Source organism: Malania oleifera, chromosome 3, assembly GCF_029873635.1.
Source record: "Malania oleifera isolate guangnan ecotype guangnan chromosome 3, ASM2987363v1, whole genome shotgun sequence".
Lineage (NCBI taxonomy): Eukaryota > Viridiplantae > Streptophyta > Magnoliopsida > Santalales > Ximeniaceae > Malania > Malania oleifera.
The window spans coordinates 70,312,097-70,331,317 of NC_080419.1; the positions used below are offsets into that span (position 1 = coordinate 70,312,097).

Sequence of the window (19,221 nt, forward strand, 5' to 3'; positions counted from 1 at the left end):
GCACTGAACCGTACGCATGTCTCAACCCCTCCCTTGCCTTGAGCAGCGTGTGCGACAGCATTCTCTTGCGGAAGCGAAGACTGAGTAAGAAGATGTTGTTCCTCTCGAAGAAGTGCTCCAAAACACAGGTCAAGAGATGGTGAAGGATCCCTGTGCATCAGGTTGGAGCGAATAAACTTGAATTCTGGCCTTAGTTTCATTAAAAACTAGTCTCTTTTGCTAGCTTCATGAACTGCTTGAATAGTAGAGAGAGAGACTTGGCTGACATGTTGGCATACACAATGTCAAAAAACTCATCCCAAAGATTCTGAAAACCTCAGAAATATTCTTGAACAGAGAGTGTACCTTGGGAATAGGCAGCAAGATCAGTTTCCAATTGAAATCGTCGGGCGCAATGATCTTGATGATAGAACTTTTTCAAGTACTCCCATAACAATTTAGATGTCTTGTAAGGCCTTAAATTGAGAATCAACAGACCCAAGAATCCAAGTCATCACGCGAGCATCTTTCACCTTCCATTGAATGAACTTCGTAGGATCGGTAGGGTGCTGGGTCACTCCCATCAACATGACCCCACAACTCCTTTCCCATGACAAAAAGTTGAAACTAAAACTCCCAAGCAGCATAATTCTGCCCTGTAAACCGAGTTTGAAAAACTTTTGAGTTGGTGTTGTTAGCCATAACTAAAATCTCTCGAAATTCACCAAAAAACTGCAAACTAGAACCCACACCCAAGGAACCAGAAAATCAGAACCTAGAACCACGAAAATTGGACCAAAGACAATGTTGATTCAGAGAGTGGCTCTGATACCATGTCAGATTTGCTCGATGACCCTCAATCGAGTTGCCCTTTTCTTTTATAGAAGTCATTTTCCCTAATTACAATATACCCCTTTATTACATATCTCCTAATTACAGCAATGGTATATAACCCTCAATTACAATATCTCCTAATTACAGCATCTCCTAACATTAAGCATCCTAATTACAGCATCTCCTAACAATAAGCATTGACCCCTAATTCAGGAAAGATTTTTACATATCTATTTCCTAAATAACTATACAACATTTTATAGTAGGTTTGACAGATTTGTTTCCTAAATAAATGTAGAACAATTTATGGTAAGTTTGTTGTCTATCCTACTAACACTAAGATGTGTTTGGGGCTCTATCTTCTCGACATTAATGATCCTCCTCAAGGAACAAATCACAAATCTGATTGTTTAGTGTCTAGAAGTCAAAAGTTATTTTTCTCTCATTCGTTCTAATAATGATAGTGCAATTATGTTGTGGCACTATAGGTTAATCAAAATTTCTTGTATCTCGAGAAACTCTTTCCTTCATTATTCAATAATAAAAATCCAAATGATTTTCAGTGTGAGATGTGTCAATTTTCAAAACATGTTCGCAACTCTTATCCCAACCGACCCTACAAAGCATCCCAACCCTTTTCAATGATTCATAGTCATGTGTGGGGGCCATCTAGGATCAAGAATATTACTGGATCTTGCTGGTTTATATCTTTTATAAATGATCACACTAGACTTACCTGGTTATTCCTCGTGAAAGAAAAGTCAAAGGCAAGTCAGATTTTCAAAAATTTTAACACCATGATCCAAACACAATTCCAAGAAAAAATACAAATTGTGAAAACTGATAATGCCAAAGAATATTTCATATCCATTCTTGATTATTATCTCTTGAGTCAGGGTATAATACACCAAAGTTCCAGTGTTGACACTCCTCAGCAAAATGGAATTTCTGAAAGAAAAAAATGGCACCTACTAGATGTTGCCCTCTCCCTCATGTTATCTACACATGTACCGAAACACTTTTGAGGTGAAGCCATTCTCACTGCGCCTACCTCATAAACAAGATGCTCTCTCGCGTTCTCAAATTCCAAACTCCCTATCAAACTCTACTTCAATCCTTTCCCAATACTCGACTCATCTCCACTATTCCCTTCACAGTATTCGAGTGCTCAGCTTTTGTTCATGTTCATAGTCAACATTAGGGTAAACTTGATCCTAGAGCCCTTAAGTGCATTTTTCTCAAGTACTCTCCAAACCAAAAGGGTTATAAATGCTATTCACCAACTACTAAAAGATATTATCACTCCATGAATGTCACCTTATTTTATCAACAACCTATTCCCCAAATCAGAAATTCAGGGGGAGATTACACAGGAATTCCAGCTTTGGGATATTGAAGAGTTATCTCACCCTTCTTCGTATTCTAGCCCTTCTCACCTATCACAAATTTCTAAATCTATTCCAACTACTAACTCCATTTCTCCTTGACATCCCTTCTTAGAATCTCCTGTGAAACATCAGCATCTGGACACTATTCAACCAACAAAAAATGATGAGTTGATTACCTATTCACGGAGGAGAATGAACCAAAAGGAGATAGAACAACAAGCACCCCTTGAGCAAATCCAACAATTTGATCCGAGCCCTAGATCAAGTGAAAATCCACCAGGTAATTCTAAACCCGAGACTTCCCATAATGAGTTAACTAATGATGATAGTGATTGTCCTATTGCTGTGAGAAAAAGGTGTGAGATCATGCACAAAACACCCAATATACGCTTTTGTGTCATATCAGGGGTTGTCATCAAATTTTAAATCTTTTGTTGCCAACCTCAACAAAATCCAGGTTCCTAATAACATACAAGAGGCTCTTGGTACACCTGAATGGAAGTCTGCAGTCTAGGAAGAAATCAGTGCACTAATAAAGAATAGAACATGGGAGATCAAAAAATAACCAACTGGAAATCATCCAATAGGTTGCAAATGGATATTCACTGTAAAGTACAATGAAGATGGAAGTGTTAACCGATTTAAAGCTCGGCTGGTAGCAAAGGGATTCACTCAATCGTATCGAATCGACTACGAAGAGACATTTGCCCTTGTAGCCAAGTTAAATATAGTGCAGGTCCTCTTATCTTTGGCAGCACATTTAGACTGGCCTCTTCACCAACTAGATGTCAAGAATGCCTTCCTCAAAGGAGACCTAGCTGAAGAAGTCTACATGGAAATTCCTCCTGGATTCGAGACACAAGCTACACACAACAAAGTTTGCAAACTCAAAAGATCTTTATATGGGCTCAAGCAATCCCCAAGAGCTTGGTTCAAGAGATTCACAAAGTTAGTCAGGAGGTATGGCTATTCTCAATGTCAATCAAATCACACACTATTTGTTAAATACTCTCCTAAAGGAAAAATTTCTATCCACAATGTAATGTGGACAATGTCATTCTAACGGGAGATTATGAAGAGGAAATGAGTAGTCTCAAAAGTCTTCTAGCTAAAGAATTCGAAATCAAGGAGCTTGGGAATCTCAAATACTTCCTAGGCATGGAAGTGGCACGGTCAAGGAAGGGAATCTTTGTCTCCCAAAGGAAATATGTTCTAGATCTTTTGAAAGAGACTGGGTTGCTCGGATGCAAGCCAGCAAATACTCCTATGGATTCAACAACCAAACTAGGAGCCAAGGAAGACAGTGCACAAATGGATAAAGGCAAATATCAAAGACTAGTTGGAAAACTTATACATTTATCTCACACCCGACCTCATATTGGCTTGTCTGTCAGTATGGTGAGTCAATTCATGAAAAATCCCAATGAAGAACATATGAAGGCAGTTTATAGAATCCTACAATATTTTAAGCTAACACTAGGTAACGAATTATTTTTTGAGAAGAATCCAAGAAGAGATATTGAAGTATTCAATGATGCAGATTGGGCAGGATCAATACATGATCGAAGGTCAACTTCTGGATACTGCACATATGTGTGGGGAAACCTAGTTACATGGCGAAGTAAGAAGCAATTAGCTATGTCAAGAAGCAGTGCAGAAGCTGAATTCAGGGCAATGGCACACGGCATCTGCGAAGGAATATAGCTAAGAAGGCTTCTAAAGGAATTAAAGATTTCAGGTGAAGAACCCATGAAGATGTTCTGTGACAATCAGTCAACCATCAGCATTGCAAAGAACCCAGTGCATCATGATAGAACACGTGGAGATTGATTGACATTTCATAAAATAAAAAAATAAAAAAAAAATAGAGGAAGGAATAATCAAGATGTTGTATGTGCCTACATGTCTCCAAACAGCCGATATCCTTACAAAGGCTCTGCCAAGAAAGAATTTTGATGATATGAGTTCCAAGCTGGGCCTAATAAATATTTACAGCCCAACTTAAGGGTGCAGTGTAGAATTATTAGATATCTATCAACCTTTATTGGAGGCTGATCTTTAGGAGATTTACAGCTAACAAATCAATTGATTTGCTAGCTGTTTTTGGTTCCACGATCCTAGGGGATTTGGGTAGCATGTTACCCGATTATGTAGATAGTCTTTCCTATTTTACTGCTTTCCATTTTAAATAGGATATTCTATTTACAGTAGGTTGTAAATAACCATAGAAATTAGATGAGAATTATCATCTATTTAAAGGGAATGTAATCTTTTTCATAAGTTAGTGGAATATTCAGTTTTCTTTTCTACATTTCAACAATATATATGTCTATATATTACAAAATAAACTAAAATAAAATAGAATTCAACACTTTACAATTGATAATGGTAATGGTAAGCACATTCTTTTTTAATTAGTTCCAATCAACACCTGTGCTTAAGGGAATGTTTTCTGGTGCATAATTTCCTCTTACTAAATTGGTCTCTTGATTTTGAACCAATTCAATATGAACCAAAAACATTTCATTGCAAGCATCTCTCTTAGTATTTTAGGGCACCTGTACAATGAAGGTCATAAAACACTGTCACAACCTTTTAAAACAATGAAAGTAACTCTTGAGATGGATGATAGAGACAAACAATCCTCTAATATATACTACATAAATTTAAAGTGATGTACTCCACAACATAAACATTCCTCATGTTGATTTAAACCCAAAAAAAAAAGTTTAAAATTTTCAGTTCTGCGCACTGGCCACTCCAAAAATTTAATGTTTACAGATGCAAATACAAGTTCAAGAAAATTCAACAACACCACAAGTGCTGACACGGGGAAAAACATACTAAAGAGTTTCACACAACAATTTGAAACTCCACTCATAGAACTAGAATGGGAAAATCCCAATTCTATTAAAAAAATATCATAAAATAAACTAAAATGTAAATAGGATTCAAAACTTTACAATTGATAATCATAAGTGCATTATTTTTTATTTAGTTCCAATCATCAAACCCCAAACTTGATGCACCATTCACACCCAAGTCAGGGGCAGAGCCAAGATTTGTTAGAAGGGGGGCCAAGACTAAAGTCAAGAAAAATATATGGCATCCATAATTTCATATTTTTCTCACATTCACATTTGAGGTTAGGAAGTTAATTGGGGTAACAGCATATAATTTATATTGAAAAAGTTAGTTTTAAATGTTTATTTATATTAATATACAAATTTGATTATAGATTGAAAAAAAAATTAAAATAAACTTTTCTACTTACTTTTTCAACATTCTGCAGACATTCTAATAATTGAGACATGAACAAAGTAATAAAATAATTAGTATTAACAGAAAATAATTATAAAATAGAACTACAAGAAACATAAATGAACATAAAACGTTTCATAACTATAGGGATTGAACAATGTATTGACAATATAGAATTTAGGGGGAAAAATACAAGGGTAGAAGAATGTCTAGTATATAAAATAAGTAAAATAAAATGGATGGGGTAAAGTATCAAAGCTTAGATGGAGGATTAGTCAAATCAAAGGAGAGGTTTGGGTTTAAATACTTAATGAAAGAAAAAATAAATCAAAGTATCTTGAAGATTGTGAGGAAATTTAGTTACACTCTAGAGCTGTAATTAGTGCAAGATCATTTTTCTCCTAGCATTTGTCTCCTAGGGAGACACCTCAATAGTTTGATTGATTAAAAGAGGAATAAGGTTCAAAAGTTGGATAAACAAGGTTCGCTCAGTCATAAGTGTCCCTTATGCCTATGTCTTGGCGTAAAACCCCCTCCCCCCCACCCCACCCCACCTCGAGAGACACCTCAACATTTTAATTGATTAAAAGAAGTCTAGGGTTCAAATGTTGGATGAACAAAGTTAGCATAGTCATAAGTGCCCCCAGTGCCTATGTCTAGGTGTAACACCCGACCCCCCCACCCCCCAAAAAAAAAATATTTTTTCAACAAAACCTTGCAAGGTGGTCCCCAAGGTCTTCATTCAACTCATTCCATCCCCATTCCCTAGGGCATTGCCCTTTCTTGTAACCAAAAACAATTGGAGTTCCAAACAAGGGTTGGGAAAAGAAAGGGTTTGGGGAGAGGGATGGCTACTTTGACTATATAACACTACAACTCAAGAACAATAAGCCTCTTAGTGGTGGTTTGGTTCTCAGTATCAAAAACATTTATGTGGAATGACATTCTCGGGAATCGCATTCCTGTGGAATGACATTCCCGGGAATCTCATTCCAAGGAATAGGAAACCTGCCTCATGGAAATTTTTTTGTTTGGTTCATGTTATAAAATTCCTAGGAATGTACACAGGTTTCCCACATCAACAATTGGTTCAACATGGGACTCCTGTTAGGAATTTTAAGAAGATGACCATTATACCCTAGACATTGTCTAACTAATATGTGTAGAACAATTATATTTTTCTACTCAAAAACCTACTAAAGCTATGTACTTAATTAAATCTATATCCTAAAATTTTCAACAATTATAAATCTATAACATTTAACACTTGAATAATTGATTAACCAAAATAATTGAGGGCAATATAGTGTCTAAATATTAACTATTATATTAATTTTTTATAAGATAATAATAATATTACTTTTATTTAATAAATTACAATTTTCAATTAAAATGTTAATTAACATAAAAATTTACACTTTTAGTAAACATTTTAAAAATAGTATATATTTAATTAACATTTTATATATTTTTTCTAATTACAGATAATTAATATTTATACTAATTTAAAATGTTTACTTTTATTCTATCAATAAATTATTTTCTAAAAATATAATAATAGACAATAGTGTGATTATATTATAAGGGCATTCTTGTCCAAAAAGCCAAAATAGTGAGGGTAATTTGGTCCAAAAAGTAGGAGCATGAAACTTACCTATGGAGAAGGTGAAAATAAGATGTCCATGTTCCATGAGAATCCTTTCATTCACAGGAATGTAAACATTCCTACCACATCAAGTTCCCATGCTCAAACAAACATGGGAATGAAATGCTAAGGGCATCACATTTCCAGGAATCTAAAAAGATTCCGCAAACCAAACAGCCCCTTAATGGAACTAGAAAGAAAAAGGGACGTTATTTTAATATTAATGCCAAAATCTTGAAATCACATTACATAATTAAGTGCTTTTTGGAGCCTTGGGGGTGGCTGCCAACCCCAAATTCCCCTGGATCTTTCACTGACCCAAACGGTGGAAAAAAAGTTCGGACAAACAACATAAAATAGGCAGCAAGATACTTCCTCCAGAAGAAGTAAACACCTGTACTTATGCTGATAAACCAGTGACTACAGATTAATGCAAAATGATTTCTTCTACAATAATATGGCAATTATATTCAAAACCCAGCCCCCAGGCTGGATCATCTAATGCGCTGTATTTACAAATTGCCAGTGCTGTTAGAAAAAGAGGGACAGAAAAGTTGAAGATAACGTAAACTTACAGATTCAACTTTCCATCCACCATCAAATATAAAACCCATCGGCTCAAAACCTCTGCAGTCAAACAACATCAAGGGGGCTTCCCCCCCTGACTGGCTAACTTCATAGGTCAATGGACGACCTCGGCCAGAGATCATCAAGATGGTGCCATCCCTGCCACAAAACTTACACTGCAAATGGAGAAAGCCACCAAATTTTCATTTTTAAAGTAATACAAATGAACCAGAGAACATGAGCAAAAAATTTATAAAGTTCTATAGCACAAACAAGAGTAAACCATAAATGATATATTAATATCACAAGGAAAAATATAGTAAATGATATAGAAAGAACAGGGAATATGGCAGAAAAGGGGACAACATCAGGCCAAAAGCATTAAAAAAATAAACTAAAATAAAAAAGGTATGTCACAAAATGATAAGCAATTGCAACAGATCAAACAGAGGTGATGATGCAGCACAAACAAGTTTAATAAATTCTGCTGTAACCTCTTTAAAACCCATAATCAACATGAAAGAAAATTGATATTGTCTCAAGTCTCAACAGCTTGATCCTAATTTTCAGTGATAGACTTACAATTGCAGAAAAATATATTTAATCTATTGAATCATCAAAGTGCTATCTTGTCAGCATCTTGATGGTAATCCAAGTGCTCCAAAAAGAATAAAAACAAAGCAATTTCCATGGTTCCACCTAAAGAGCAAGAAAAGTACTTACAATATGCTAAATAATACTGCAAAAGTTATTACAATGGAATAATTCTCCTACTCTAAGACAACCAAAATCCCGCTAAGTACAAAATTCAAACTAAGCACATGTTTCACACACAAAACAACCGCATCACCGGCCAGCGGCCATTATGTTTTCCATGGCATTTTAAAATTTAGTCAACTTTTCTTTACAACATCGAGAATGACATTTTTCCTTCTTAATACCTAATTAAAATAGTACAACCTTCAATTACAATGAACAAACTCATTCAGAAATCATCAGTCATTATAGCAATTCTAGTTGTGCTTTTACTTTATGGACAAGCTCAATCATACTAATTACAACGGAATCAAAGTTTGAATTATTTCTGTTAAAACAACGAGAAGAAAGAAAGAGTTGTAAATAACTTCTGTATTCTTGTATATATAAAACTATACAAGGGTCATCCTTTTATAAATGAAGGAGACAAGCTCACAAAGGTAAATCATTAATGACATTAATGCTAATTACACAAATCATGTTCTAATTACACAAATCATGGAGATTGACCATATCATGGAGATTGGTCAATCAACTTAATTAGGTACATATGCTAACATCCCCCCTCAAACTCAAGGTGGTATCGAAGATGCCAACTGGAGTTTGCAAACTAAAGCACGATGGCGACCAAGTGGATGAGCCTTCGTGAAGATATCAGCCAACTAATCAGCCAAAGGAACCGACAAGAGGCGAAGTGTCCCCTCCTGAAGATGATGACGCACAAAATGATAGTCGATCTCGATGTGTTTGGTGCGTTCATGAAAGACATCGTTATGAGCGATCTAAACAACACTATGATTGTCACAATAAAGCGGAGTGCTCGAGGACTGAGGAACACTCATATCTTGGAGAAGCCAAAGAAGCTCAGAAGTAGTATCAACAAGGGCCCGATACTCAACCTCAGTGCTAGAGTGAGCAACAACAGTCTGCTTTTTGCTCCGCCAAGAGATAAGAGAGTCACCAAGTAGAAAATGGAAACCAGTGGTAGACCGGCGATCAGTAGGATCCCCTACCCAATCAGCATCAGAATAAACCTACAACGTCAAGGATGAGTGAAAGGAAAAATGAAGCCCATGAAATAATGTTCCCTTCACATAGCGTAAGATGCAAAGAACAACTGCATAGTGAACGGAACGAGGAGCCGACATAAACTAGCTAACAAGGTGCACTGCATAGGCAATGTCTAGTCTAGTGACGGTGAGATAAATCAAGCTCCCAACAAGTTTTCGGTAACGAGTGGCATCGGAAAGGAGCTCCCCATCAATAGGACAGAGTTTGATATTGGGCTCCAGCGAACTATCAGCTATCTTACAATCTGTGAGACCAGCACGTGTGAGAAGATCAGAAGCATACTTGGCTAGGGTCAAAGAGTCATTAGAGGTAGGGGACACCTCTAAGCCGAGGAAGTAGCTAAGAGAACCGAGGTCTTTCATCTCAAACTGCTAACACAGAAACTACTTAAGCTCATGAATACCAGAAGTATCATCACCAGTAATGATCATATCATCAACATAAAGTAGTAGAATAGTGATGTCAGTATTAGTGTGACAAGTAAAAAGAGTTGAATCATAGGGACTAAAAGCAAACCCAAGTTGTGCAACAGTGGAGCTAAACTTGGCAAACCAAGCACGAGGAGCTTGCTTAAGCCCATATAATGCACGTCGAAGACGACAGACCTTACTAGGAGGATGAGGATACCCTAGAGGAGGCTGCATATATACCTTCTCAGCCAAATCACCATGTAAGAAAGCATTCTTGACATCCATCTGAAATAAAGGTCATCATCGGGCAGAGGCAACAACCAAAACGGAGCGAACGGAGGTAATACGAGCAACATAGGCAAATGTCTCCTCATAATCAATGTCATACTCCTGAGTAAAGCCCTTTGCCACTAAACGAGCTTTATGTCTTACTTCAGAACCGTCGGAGTTCGTTTTCCTTTTATACAACCATTTGTTCCCAACTGCAGTCTTTCTAAGAGACAGGTCAACCAGGTCCCAAGTATGAATTTTGTGAAGTGCATTAAGTTCTTCAAACATAGCTTGTTGCCAAACAGGAACTAAAAAAGCTTTGCGATAATTGCGAGACTCGTGAAGAGAGTCAAGAGTAGAAAAATAGTGGTAATCACTAAGATAGGTAGGAGGTGCCCTTACCCTACTAGAACGACGGAGATCCAAATCAAAGGACTCAGGCGGAGTGGATGCAATGGCATGATCATCAGACGGTCCAGGTTCATGAAAGGCAAACGTTGAGTGATCACCTGATGAGCTGTCATGACCTGCATTAGAGGAAAAATCTGGAGAGGGATCTGTGGCAGGGTCAGTGAAAATGGGAGAGTATAAGAGACAATCAAATGAAAGTGGAGAGATACTAGTGAACATTATGTGCTCCCAAAACTGAACATGCCGAGACTCGAAGACACTTGGCTATGGGGTCATAGCACAGATAACCCTTGTGTTCAATGTCATAACCAAGAAAGCAACAGAGACGAGAGCGAGGTTCAAGTTTTGTATGTTCATGAGGTGGGAGTAAAACAAAGCAAGCACAACCAAATACTTTGAGAAGAGAATAATCAGGTACCTTTCCATAAAGGACCTCATATGAAGATTTATAGGAAAGAGTAGGGGTTGGAACCCAATTAATAGTGTAAACAGCACTAAGAGTGGCTTCTCCCCAAAAGGATTCTAGAAGGGATGCAGAGAAAAGTTTAGAGCGAACAGTGTCAAGAATGTGACGATGCTTACGTTCTACACGACCATTTTGTTGGGAGGTGGATGGATAGGATCGATGGGACAAGGTGTCTGCCTCTTTAATTTCTTCAATGAAAGGGGTAGAAGTATACTCCAAGGCATTATCGGACCAAAAAACTTTAATGGTGCGATCAAACTGAGTTTTTATCATCTACTTAAAATAGCGAAAAGCATTAACTAGCCCAATGCGATCATGCAAAAGATAAATCCATGTATACCGAGAGTAATCATCGATAAAAATAACAAAGTAACGAGACTAGCCCTTAGTAGAGATAGGAGCAAGTCCCCAAATATCAAAATGAACCAAATCAAAAGGTGCAGAAGACAAAGAATTATTTTCATTAAAAGGTAAAGCTTTCTATTTCCCAAGTTGACAATACATACAATCAAAAGGTTCGAATTTAATATTTCCTAAGCAACCACTATAAGCTAAAGACTGAACACGAGACAAAGAGGTATGACCGAGACGAGAGTGCCAAACATTGGAAGACACAGCAGTAGTAAGAGACGTAGGAGAACAAGAACTAAGCAAATGCAGAGATGTGAGCTCAAAAAGGCAACCAACTTTAAGCCCTGTCCTAACTAGCTGGCTCATCTTTGGATCATACACATCACAACCTTTGTAAGAAAAGGTTAAGATAAAACCACTTTCAACAAGTTAACCAACAGAAAGGAGATTTAGAGACAAGTTAGGCATAACATATGTGTTAGGTACAGAAAGAGTAGGAGTAGAAACATAACCAAGATGACTAACAGACATATGTGAACCATCAGCAGTATAAATTAAGGGAACAGGATTTAAAGACTTCCTATGGGTCACTAAAGAGGAATCAGAGGTCATAAGATTGCAATAGGCAAAATCAATAAACCAAGATGTAGAGTTACTTGTGAAGACTGATAAGAAAGTAGAAGTACAAGATAGAACCTAGGTGATAATTGCCTCAAGGTTAGCTGCAGAAAGAGACGACAAAGAAGGTGCAGAAGATGAATCAGAAGCCAAGGAGCTAGTGGAGATAGCAGCAACAGGCTTGGAAGAGTAAGATGCCTTGGCCTTAAGAGCATCCCTAGCATCCTTAGCCTTCTTCTTAGGACAATCGGAAATACGGTGGTCGTCTTCCTTACAATAGTGGCATTAGCCATTGAAACGGCGCGGTTTAGAAGAAGCAACAGGTGCAGCAGGAGTAGTCGGAGTAGATGAGCTAGACGAAGCAGTAACCAAGACCATATCGGTAGAATGAACCCGATGAGTCTGTTGTCGTGTCTCCTCAGAAATTAGCTCCGCAAGAGCAACCTTAAGTGTAGGAAGAGAAGATCGATGTAACAAAGATGCTCGAGTATTCTCAAATTCATCCCGGATATGCACCATAAAATATATGAACTGACGACAATCTCAATATGCAGCAAAAAGCTTAATCGACTGCTCATCAGAAAAAGCAGGGTCAGCTTGAGAAAGTTTATCCCAAATGCTACTAACCTGAGCATGAAACTCGGCAATAGACTGTCCAGGTTCCTGACGCATCTAAGAAAGCCTAGTTTCCAACTGAAACTCGAGAGCAGCATCACTACCACAGTTGTATCGTTTTGCCAAAAAATCCCAAGCAAGTTTGGCATTCCAAAACTTAGGAAGTAGACTCTGAATGGAAGGAACTGATGTATTAATAAACTAGGAAAGGATCTTACAATGAATACTTTCCCATTCATCAAGAGTCTCATCAAACTCCTCTGTGGATTGCTTCTCAGTTTTTGTGGGTTTTTCTTTTGTTCCAGTGACAAAACGCCATAATCTCCGACCAATCAGAAAAACTGACATTTGTTGGGCCCAAGCATTGTAGTTGGAGTCATTCAAAACAATCTCTATAAGGCGAACAACATCATTTAAAGAAGCCATAACAAAATAAAATAAAATAAAATAAATGATAATTCTGACCGATTTAGAGCAAAACGAGGGCATCGATGGAATGAGCACAAAAAACTAGTCAAAGAAAACCAATTTCGCCGAAGTTCCGCCGGAAGTGGCGGCAGACGGTGGCTAGAAAATTGCTGGAAGGTCTCCAGAAATGATTGCGAGGGGCAGCAAATGCGGCGGTGTCTAGCCGCTGGTGACTGAGCTCGTGAGGCGTGCAGCATCGGATTGAAATGATTTTTGCACCAAGTGAAAAACTCTGGAGCAACAGAATCGATTTATGGAATTGGAATACCAGTGGCGAGAGAGTGGCGGAACCAAAAAAAAGACACTAGCGGTCAAGAACCAAACTTGGCTCTGATACCATGTTAAAACTAAGAGAAAAAAGAATGAGTTGTAAATAACTTCTGTATTCTTGTATATATAAAACTGTACAAGGACCATCCTTTTATAAGTGAAGGAGACAAGCTCCACAAAGGTAAATCATTAATGACATTAATGCTAATTACACAAATCATGCTCTAATTACACAAATCATGGAAATTGACCAAATCATGGAGATTGGTCAATCAACTTAATTAGGGAGATATGCTAACAATTTCAATTTCAAGAAATTCCTTAAGAATTGATCCCATGGAATAATGAAATCAAATAAACAAGAGATGAGGAGAAGTGTCGAAAGGGCATATAAAACAGCTGGTAAACACCAAATTAAATTAAATTGAACAATTAGTAGAGTAGATAATAACAGCAGACCCTAATCCTAGGATCTAAAACAATTCATCCTACAGCAGAACATAAACAGACCAAGATATGGGCATGTAGATAGATCTAAACAACATGCTTTCTGCAACATACTTACATGAAATATATCGAAGCTGGATGAGAGAGAGAGATAGAGAGTTGCATAATCAAATTCCAAAGTTCACCTAAAGCCTATAGGTCTATATAATTATATTATCAAAAGGAAGAAAAGCTTCCTTACAAGAAAATCAAACATCATATATACACATACACAAAGGGTAGCTTAGGCAAGGGCAAGTTGTCACCATATGACCTGGATGTCACCGATTCCAAGCATGGAAACAGCCTCTTGCAAAAATGCAAGGTAAGGTTGCATGTTATAGACATATATATATATATATATATATATATATATACACGCACGTGTGCGGAGAGAAAGAATGGAAGAGACAGTGACCTTCTGAACCAGATGTACGGTTCCTTTGCTTTTAGGCTGAGGAACTGTTTCGGCCAAGCTCACACAGGTTTCTTTCTGGCTCACCTCCCCACAGTTACCGCATTTCACCTACACAATTACACAGCATGATCACAAAACACACAAACGTAAAGTTTACAATCATCTGAATTTGCAGCAAAATATGAACAACGAAAGAATGAAAAACAGCATTGGACTCGAGGATCAAAAAGAACCCTAAAAAAAACAAATGTCAGAACAGAAATGGAGAAATTACAGAAGAAACTAGAAGCACACCTTGAAGTAGTAGGCGAAGTTGGGATCATCGCAGCCATCTTGAGGCTGAAGGTTGGTCAGATTCTCGAGCTCCGCGGCGATCTTCAGCATGTAGTTCACCATTTTCAGCGTCAAACCGAAGCAGCGTCCTGATGGTTACTGCGCGTCTCTCGAGTGTCATTGATTTGACTCACTATATATAACGGTGGAAGTAGCGGGAATCTGCGCCCTGAGGTCTCTATTTTTGGAGTAAGAGGCACCATCGCAGAAAAATAATTTTTTTTATTTTTTTTTCTTGAAAAAAAATTTCTTGTAACATAAAATTATATTAAAATTTATTCCATCCATCAGAAGCTAAATTCAAGATCCAAAAATGCAGTGAACAAGTTTTTAAGAAATACTTGAATTTTTTAGTTAATTAGAATTATGCTTAGAATGTAATAAGGACAAATTAGAGGTGATTCATGTGCCCCATAATCTAAGTAAAAGTCAAACCCAATTCTGCACAAAGATAACCTTCATCGCGTTGTCATAGGAAGATGTTGTAATATAAGACAATGGATATAATGAGCTCATGTATCTTGTACTCACACCTCTCTACTTGTTGTCTAGAGATGAGTTCATAAGATATTTGCCGCAAGGATTTTATGACCATCCCATATATGATTGAAGCAAAACCAAATAGAAAGGTGCATTCTGAAACCCTAACATTCTTTCCCTTCTCATCTTCCTATTAATCACCCCCACTAAATTTGGCATTGGAGATTTCCCTAGAGCTCTGCTTTGGTGACTTTTTGTGTATTCTACAATGCATGCATTTCTAATAAGAATAAGGCTATCACTTATCACGAGAGCAAGTATTATGAGACCCATTAATTTTTACATAACAATTTAGTGTTGTTTGTGGGAGGTGCAGCAAATAGTTGTGACACTCTTACATAGCCACCAAGGAATAAAGGGAAGTCCAACTTGGAAGGCAGTCAAGAACACACAAACACATTTATATTCTCCTGCCTTAATGGCCCTTCCCCAAGGAAGGGAGTTAGTATTACAAACTTCATCAAGGTATGTGCTCCTCAACAAACAACAATTATGAGTCATGCAAGACCAAAAAAAGATGCTAGCAAAGAACATTTAAACATTGTTTAAGCATGATCCTCCAAATAGGAGAGGAGCAACTAACGGTCATCAAAATCTATGCCTCACTAAAGTCACAAAGCCTCAGAAAACCATAGCAACTCAATAGCCCCCATGGAACCTCCATAGGGAAGGTTAACCAAGTAATCCAAACCCTCCACTAAGAAGAAGGGGGTCAGTGAATACTATAGGCTCCAATGAAGCCTAAGCCCTCACCCCAAGGAGACGAAGAGAATATCTTATGAAACTCCCTTCACGAGGGTGATAATGGGAGAATCCCTGCCCACAAAGTTTTGGTTGCAAGCTGCCAATTGTTGCGATAGCACAATAGTCCATGTGGATCACTTAGCATCAACTAATCAATATTCTTCAAGGGGTCTGCAACACATCATGTGTCAAGCTTCCACTATAACACTAAAAAATCAACTCATATATGTCATGTGTCAAGCTTCCACTACAATGCTAAAAAATCAACTCATATATGGTATTTTAGCCTAAAACTAGGCTTCATATCCATGTTTAAAGATTTAATCCTAGTTTGTGGGACATTTTATAAGTAGCAAGTGTATGTGAAATGCATCCCTTAGTTTGATAGAGATTTTTCAAAAACTTGGAGGGTTTATATGGGACCGCCTTAGGCAATTTAATTTCAAAGCACTTAAGGTATCAAACCTGTAACAAAAAGTATCAATTACCACACTAATCTACGATCTGACACCTTCCAAGGTCAACTTCTCATTTTTAAAGAAGTTATTAGTGATTTTTGCCTAAGCTCTTGAAAAAGGCAAAAGGCTACTACAACACCGAAGAACTAGAACAAACCATGAAAGGGTTGGAGGAAGGAAGAGAAAGGAAAAAGGAAAGAGCAAACCAAAGATTTTTTTTTTTTTTTAAAAAAAAAACATCCCAAAAGATTTTTTTTTTTTTTAAAAGATGCTCAATAATCTATCGACAAGGATTGGGATCTGAAGTAAAGGTTTGAGTGTTTCATCTTGCTCAATACCTTCTAGGGATCAAATCCTAATGCAAATCCAAAATTACTCGAGGGTTCACTAATCAAGTCCATCCAAACCTGGGGCCGTACGTAAATACACACACTAGTATTGCTAATTCCCCCATAATCACGACGACGATATTGAATACTATGATCACCTAAAAGATGTGATCATTTGGATAGCACCCTAGCCTAGTTCGCTCAATCATAGAACCATCCAAAGATTAGGTAGGCAAGTAGGATTGAGTATGCAAACTCATACACGTCATTTCAAGAGGACTATTAAAGGAAGACTTGATTATGACTAGAAAACACTAGCTAGGGGACCCAAAGATGATGCCTTGGTGGTTACCATCACAATTTCAAATTACGAAATCAAAAGGGTACTAATTGATAATGGAAGCTCAACTATTGTTCTGTAGTTGAGGATATACCCTGACTTTTTGGAAACTAGACAAAGTGCCTTTGGTGGGATTTGCTGGAGACTATGCAGTCTTAAGGAACAATTGCCTTACTAGTTTCCTTCAAGATCAATCTTAAAAAAAAAACTAGCTTCATGGTGGACTTTTTGGTTATGAAGATCCCCTTGGCATATAATATCATCTTGGGTTGGCTATCTTTAAACTAGGTAAAGGTCATGACCTCAAATTACAGCTTGATGATAAATTCCCAACCCCCAACCAAAAAAAAAAAAACTCTAGGAGATCAAGCTATGGCTCACTAGTGCTACTTCACAGTACTAAAGGACAATGTGACCCCTAATAAAACAATGGTCGTTAAGGAACTCCAACCCCTACCATAAGAGTTCGAGCTATGGAGATCTTGGAAGAGGTTCCTGTTGCCAAGGTAGTCCTAGAGATAACCATGTGAATAAGGACCTCTAGACCCAAGTTGAGGGACCAATTGATCAAGCTCTTGCAAAGTAAAATGGATGTTGTTGGCCCTAGAGTCGAGTCCGAAACGGGGGTTAATGGACTCTTTTGCGTATTCTGGATTTTCTCTACAAAATTACAAAATCTTGGCAAGATGCAAGCAATTATATTACAATATAAATAATATAAACCATGCACAAGATATAAATAAAAAAGCATAGGGGAAAAGAAGCTTAATAGACGATATTAACGTGGTTCAGCCTCTTGCCTACATTCACGCCTTGAGACACACTCAAGGATTCCACAATCCACTATAAACCTCCTTCACCAATGGAGAAGCCTTTACACACAGGAATAAATCTCTTTCGCTTACTAAGAGCCTTTCCAAGGGCACCAATCCCTTAACGCTCACCTAGAGCCACAAGGTTCACCAACAATCCTTGCAATTTGGTTTACCAAGAACCCTCAGATGGGAACCAATCCCTATTGCTCACAAAGAGCCCAAACAAGGGAACCAATCCCTTTAATACTTGGTTCACAAAGAACCCTTACAAGATGAAAATGAATTACAAACAAAGCACCTTGAATGAGCGGATATTTAATACAATACAAAACAATTCCTAATCTCTCAAGAAATGAATCACAACAAAGATTAGAGAGCAAGGGAGATTTTGAGCACAAAAATGATGAACTAAAATGTGGTGTGCTTGGGAATGATAGTCATTAAATGTTAATCACTAAGATCAGTCTTTAAATAATTCTTTGGACTTGTATTTATAAGCAAATTGGTCTACTAGTCATTATATGGCCATTGGGCTACTAAAATAATTTAATACTTTGGAAACTAGCCGTTTTATGGCTATTGGAGTTCAGAACCCGACCCAAACCGTTGACAATTTTCCCCAAACCGTCGACGATTTCCTCAGCTCAAAAACCACTTAGCTCTCTTCCTGAAACCGTCGATGCACCTAACCAAACCGTCGACGATTTGCCCTGTTTCTTTACAAACTTGATATTTAGGTGCTTAAAAAGGTTTTAACCCAACCGGGACTAAGTCAATAAAAGTGTATAATATTAATATGATTTAAAACTTGTCCCATATAAAATAACATTTGAGTATAGGATATTTTTGTTAAACTCTTTGTTTTTTCTTTGAAAACCATGAGTATAAAACTTATGACTTAGTGAAATCTTATATACTCTTATGTCCTGGCATGCATATGCAATTTTCTTAACTCTTACTCAGTAAACATGTGTGAAACAAAACTACAAGAGTTACAGCAAATACTATCTCAAACACTCCTCGTTATATATGTTTCTACATTAGCTTCCATTGGTATGTGCTTGAGCTCTTCCAATTGAGTGTCCTCACGATCTTTGCCTATATAAGTGTCCACTCGATCTTTGCCTATGATAATGTTTGCTTGATCTTTGCACAAAACCCGAAACTGTGTGATTTCGCCATTTATACCTACCACAACTTAGTATGCAAAGATTAGTTTGACTAAGAACCACTAATGGGTTGTTATTATCAAAATACAACAATTAGGATCATGTAGCCACTTAGGCTAACAGATGTCTTTACCTAAAAGGCTGAAGAGATGTTAGGCATAGACCCCTATGTCAACATGCACCAATTAGGGGCAGATAACACCAATAAG

The 19,221-nt window shown here is 37.4% G+C and overlaps 1 protein-coding gene across 1 annotated transcript in view; it reads right to left on the reverse strand.

The window, feature by feature from the left end:
- The window catches only part of LOC131150702 (uncharacterized), a 46,228-nt gene extending 31,302 nt beyond the window's left edge, over positions 1-14,926 (reverse strand). Inside the window, exons 1-3 of the mRNA XM_058101585.1 lie at positions 14,579-14,926; positions 14,285-14,392; positions 7,683-7,850 (exon numbers count right to left, since the gene is read on the reverse strand). Of these exons, the coding sequence (XP_057957568.1) occupies positions 7,683-7,850; positions 14,285-14,392; positions 14,579-14,680 (378 nt within the window). The 5' untranslated portion in view covers positions 14,681-14,926. The remainder of the gene's footprint in view (positions 1-7,682; positions 7,851-14,284; positions 14,393-14,578) is intronic.
- Between the last annotated feature and the right edge of the window lie 4,295 nt (positions 14,927-19,221).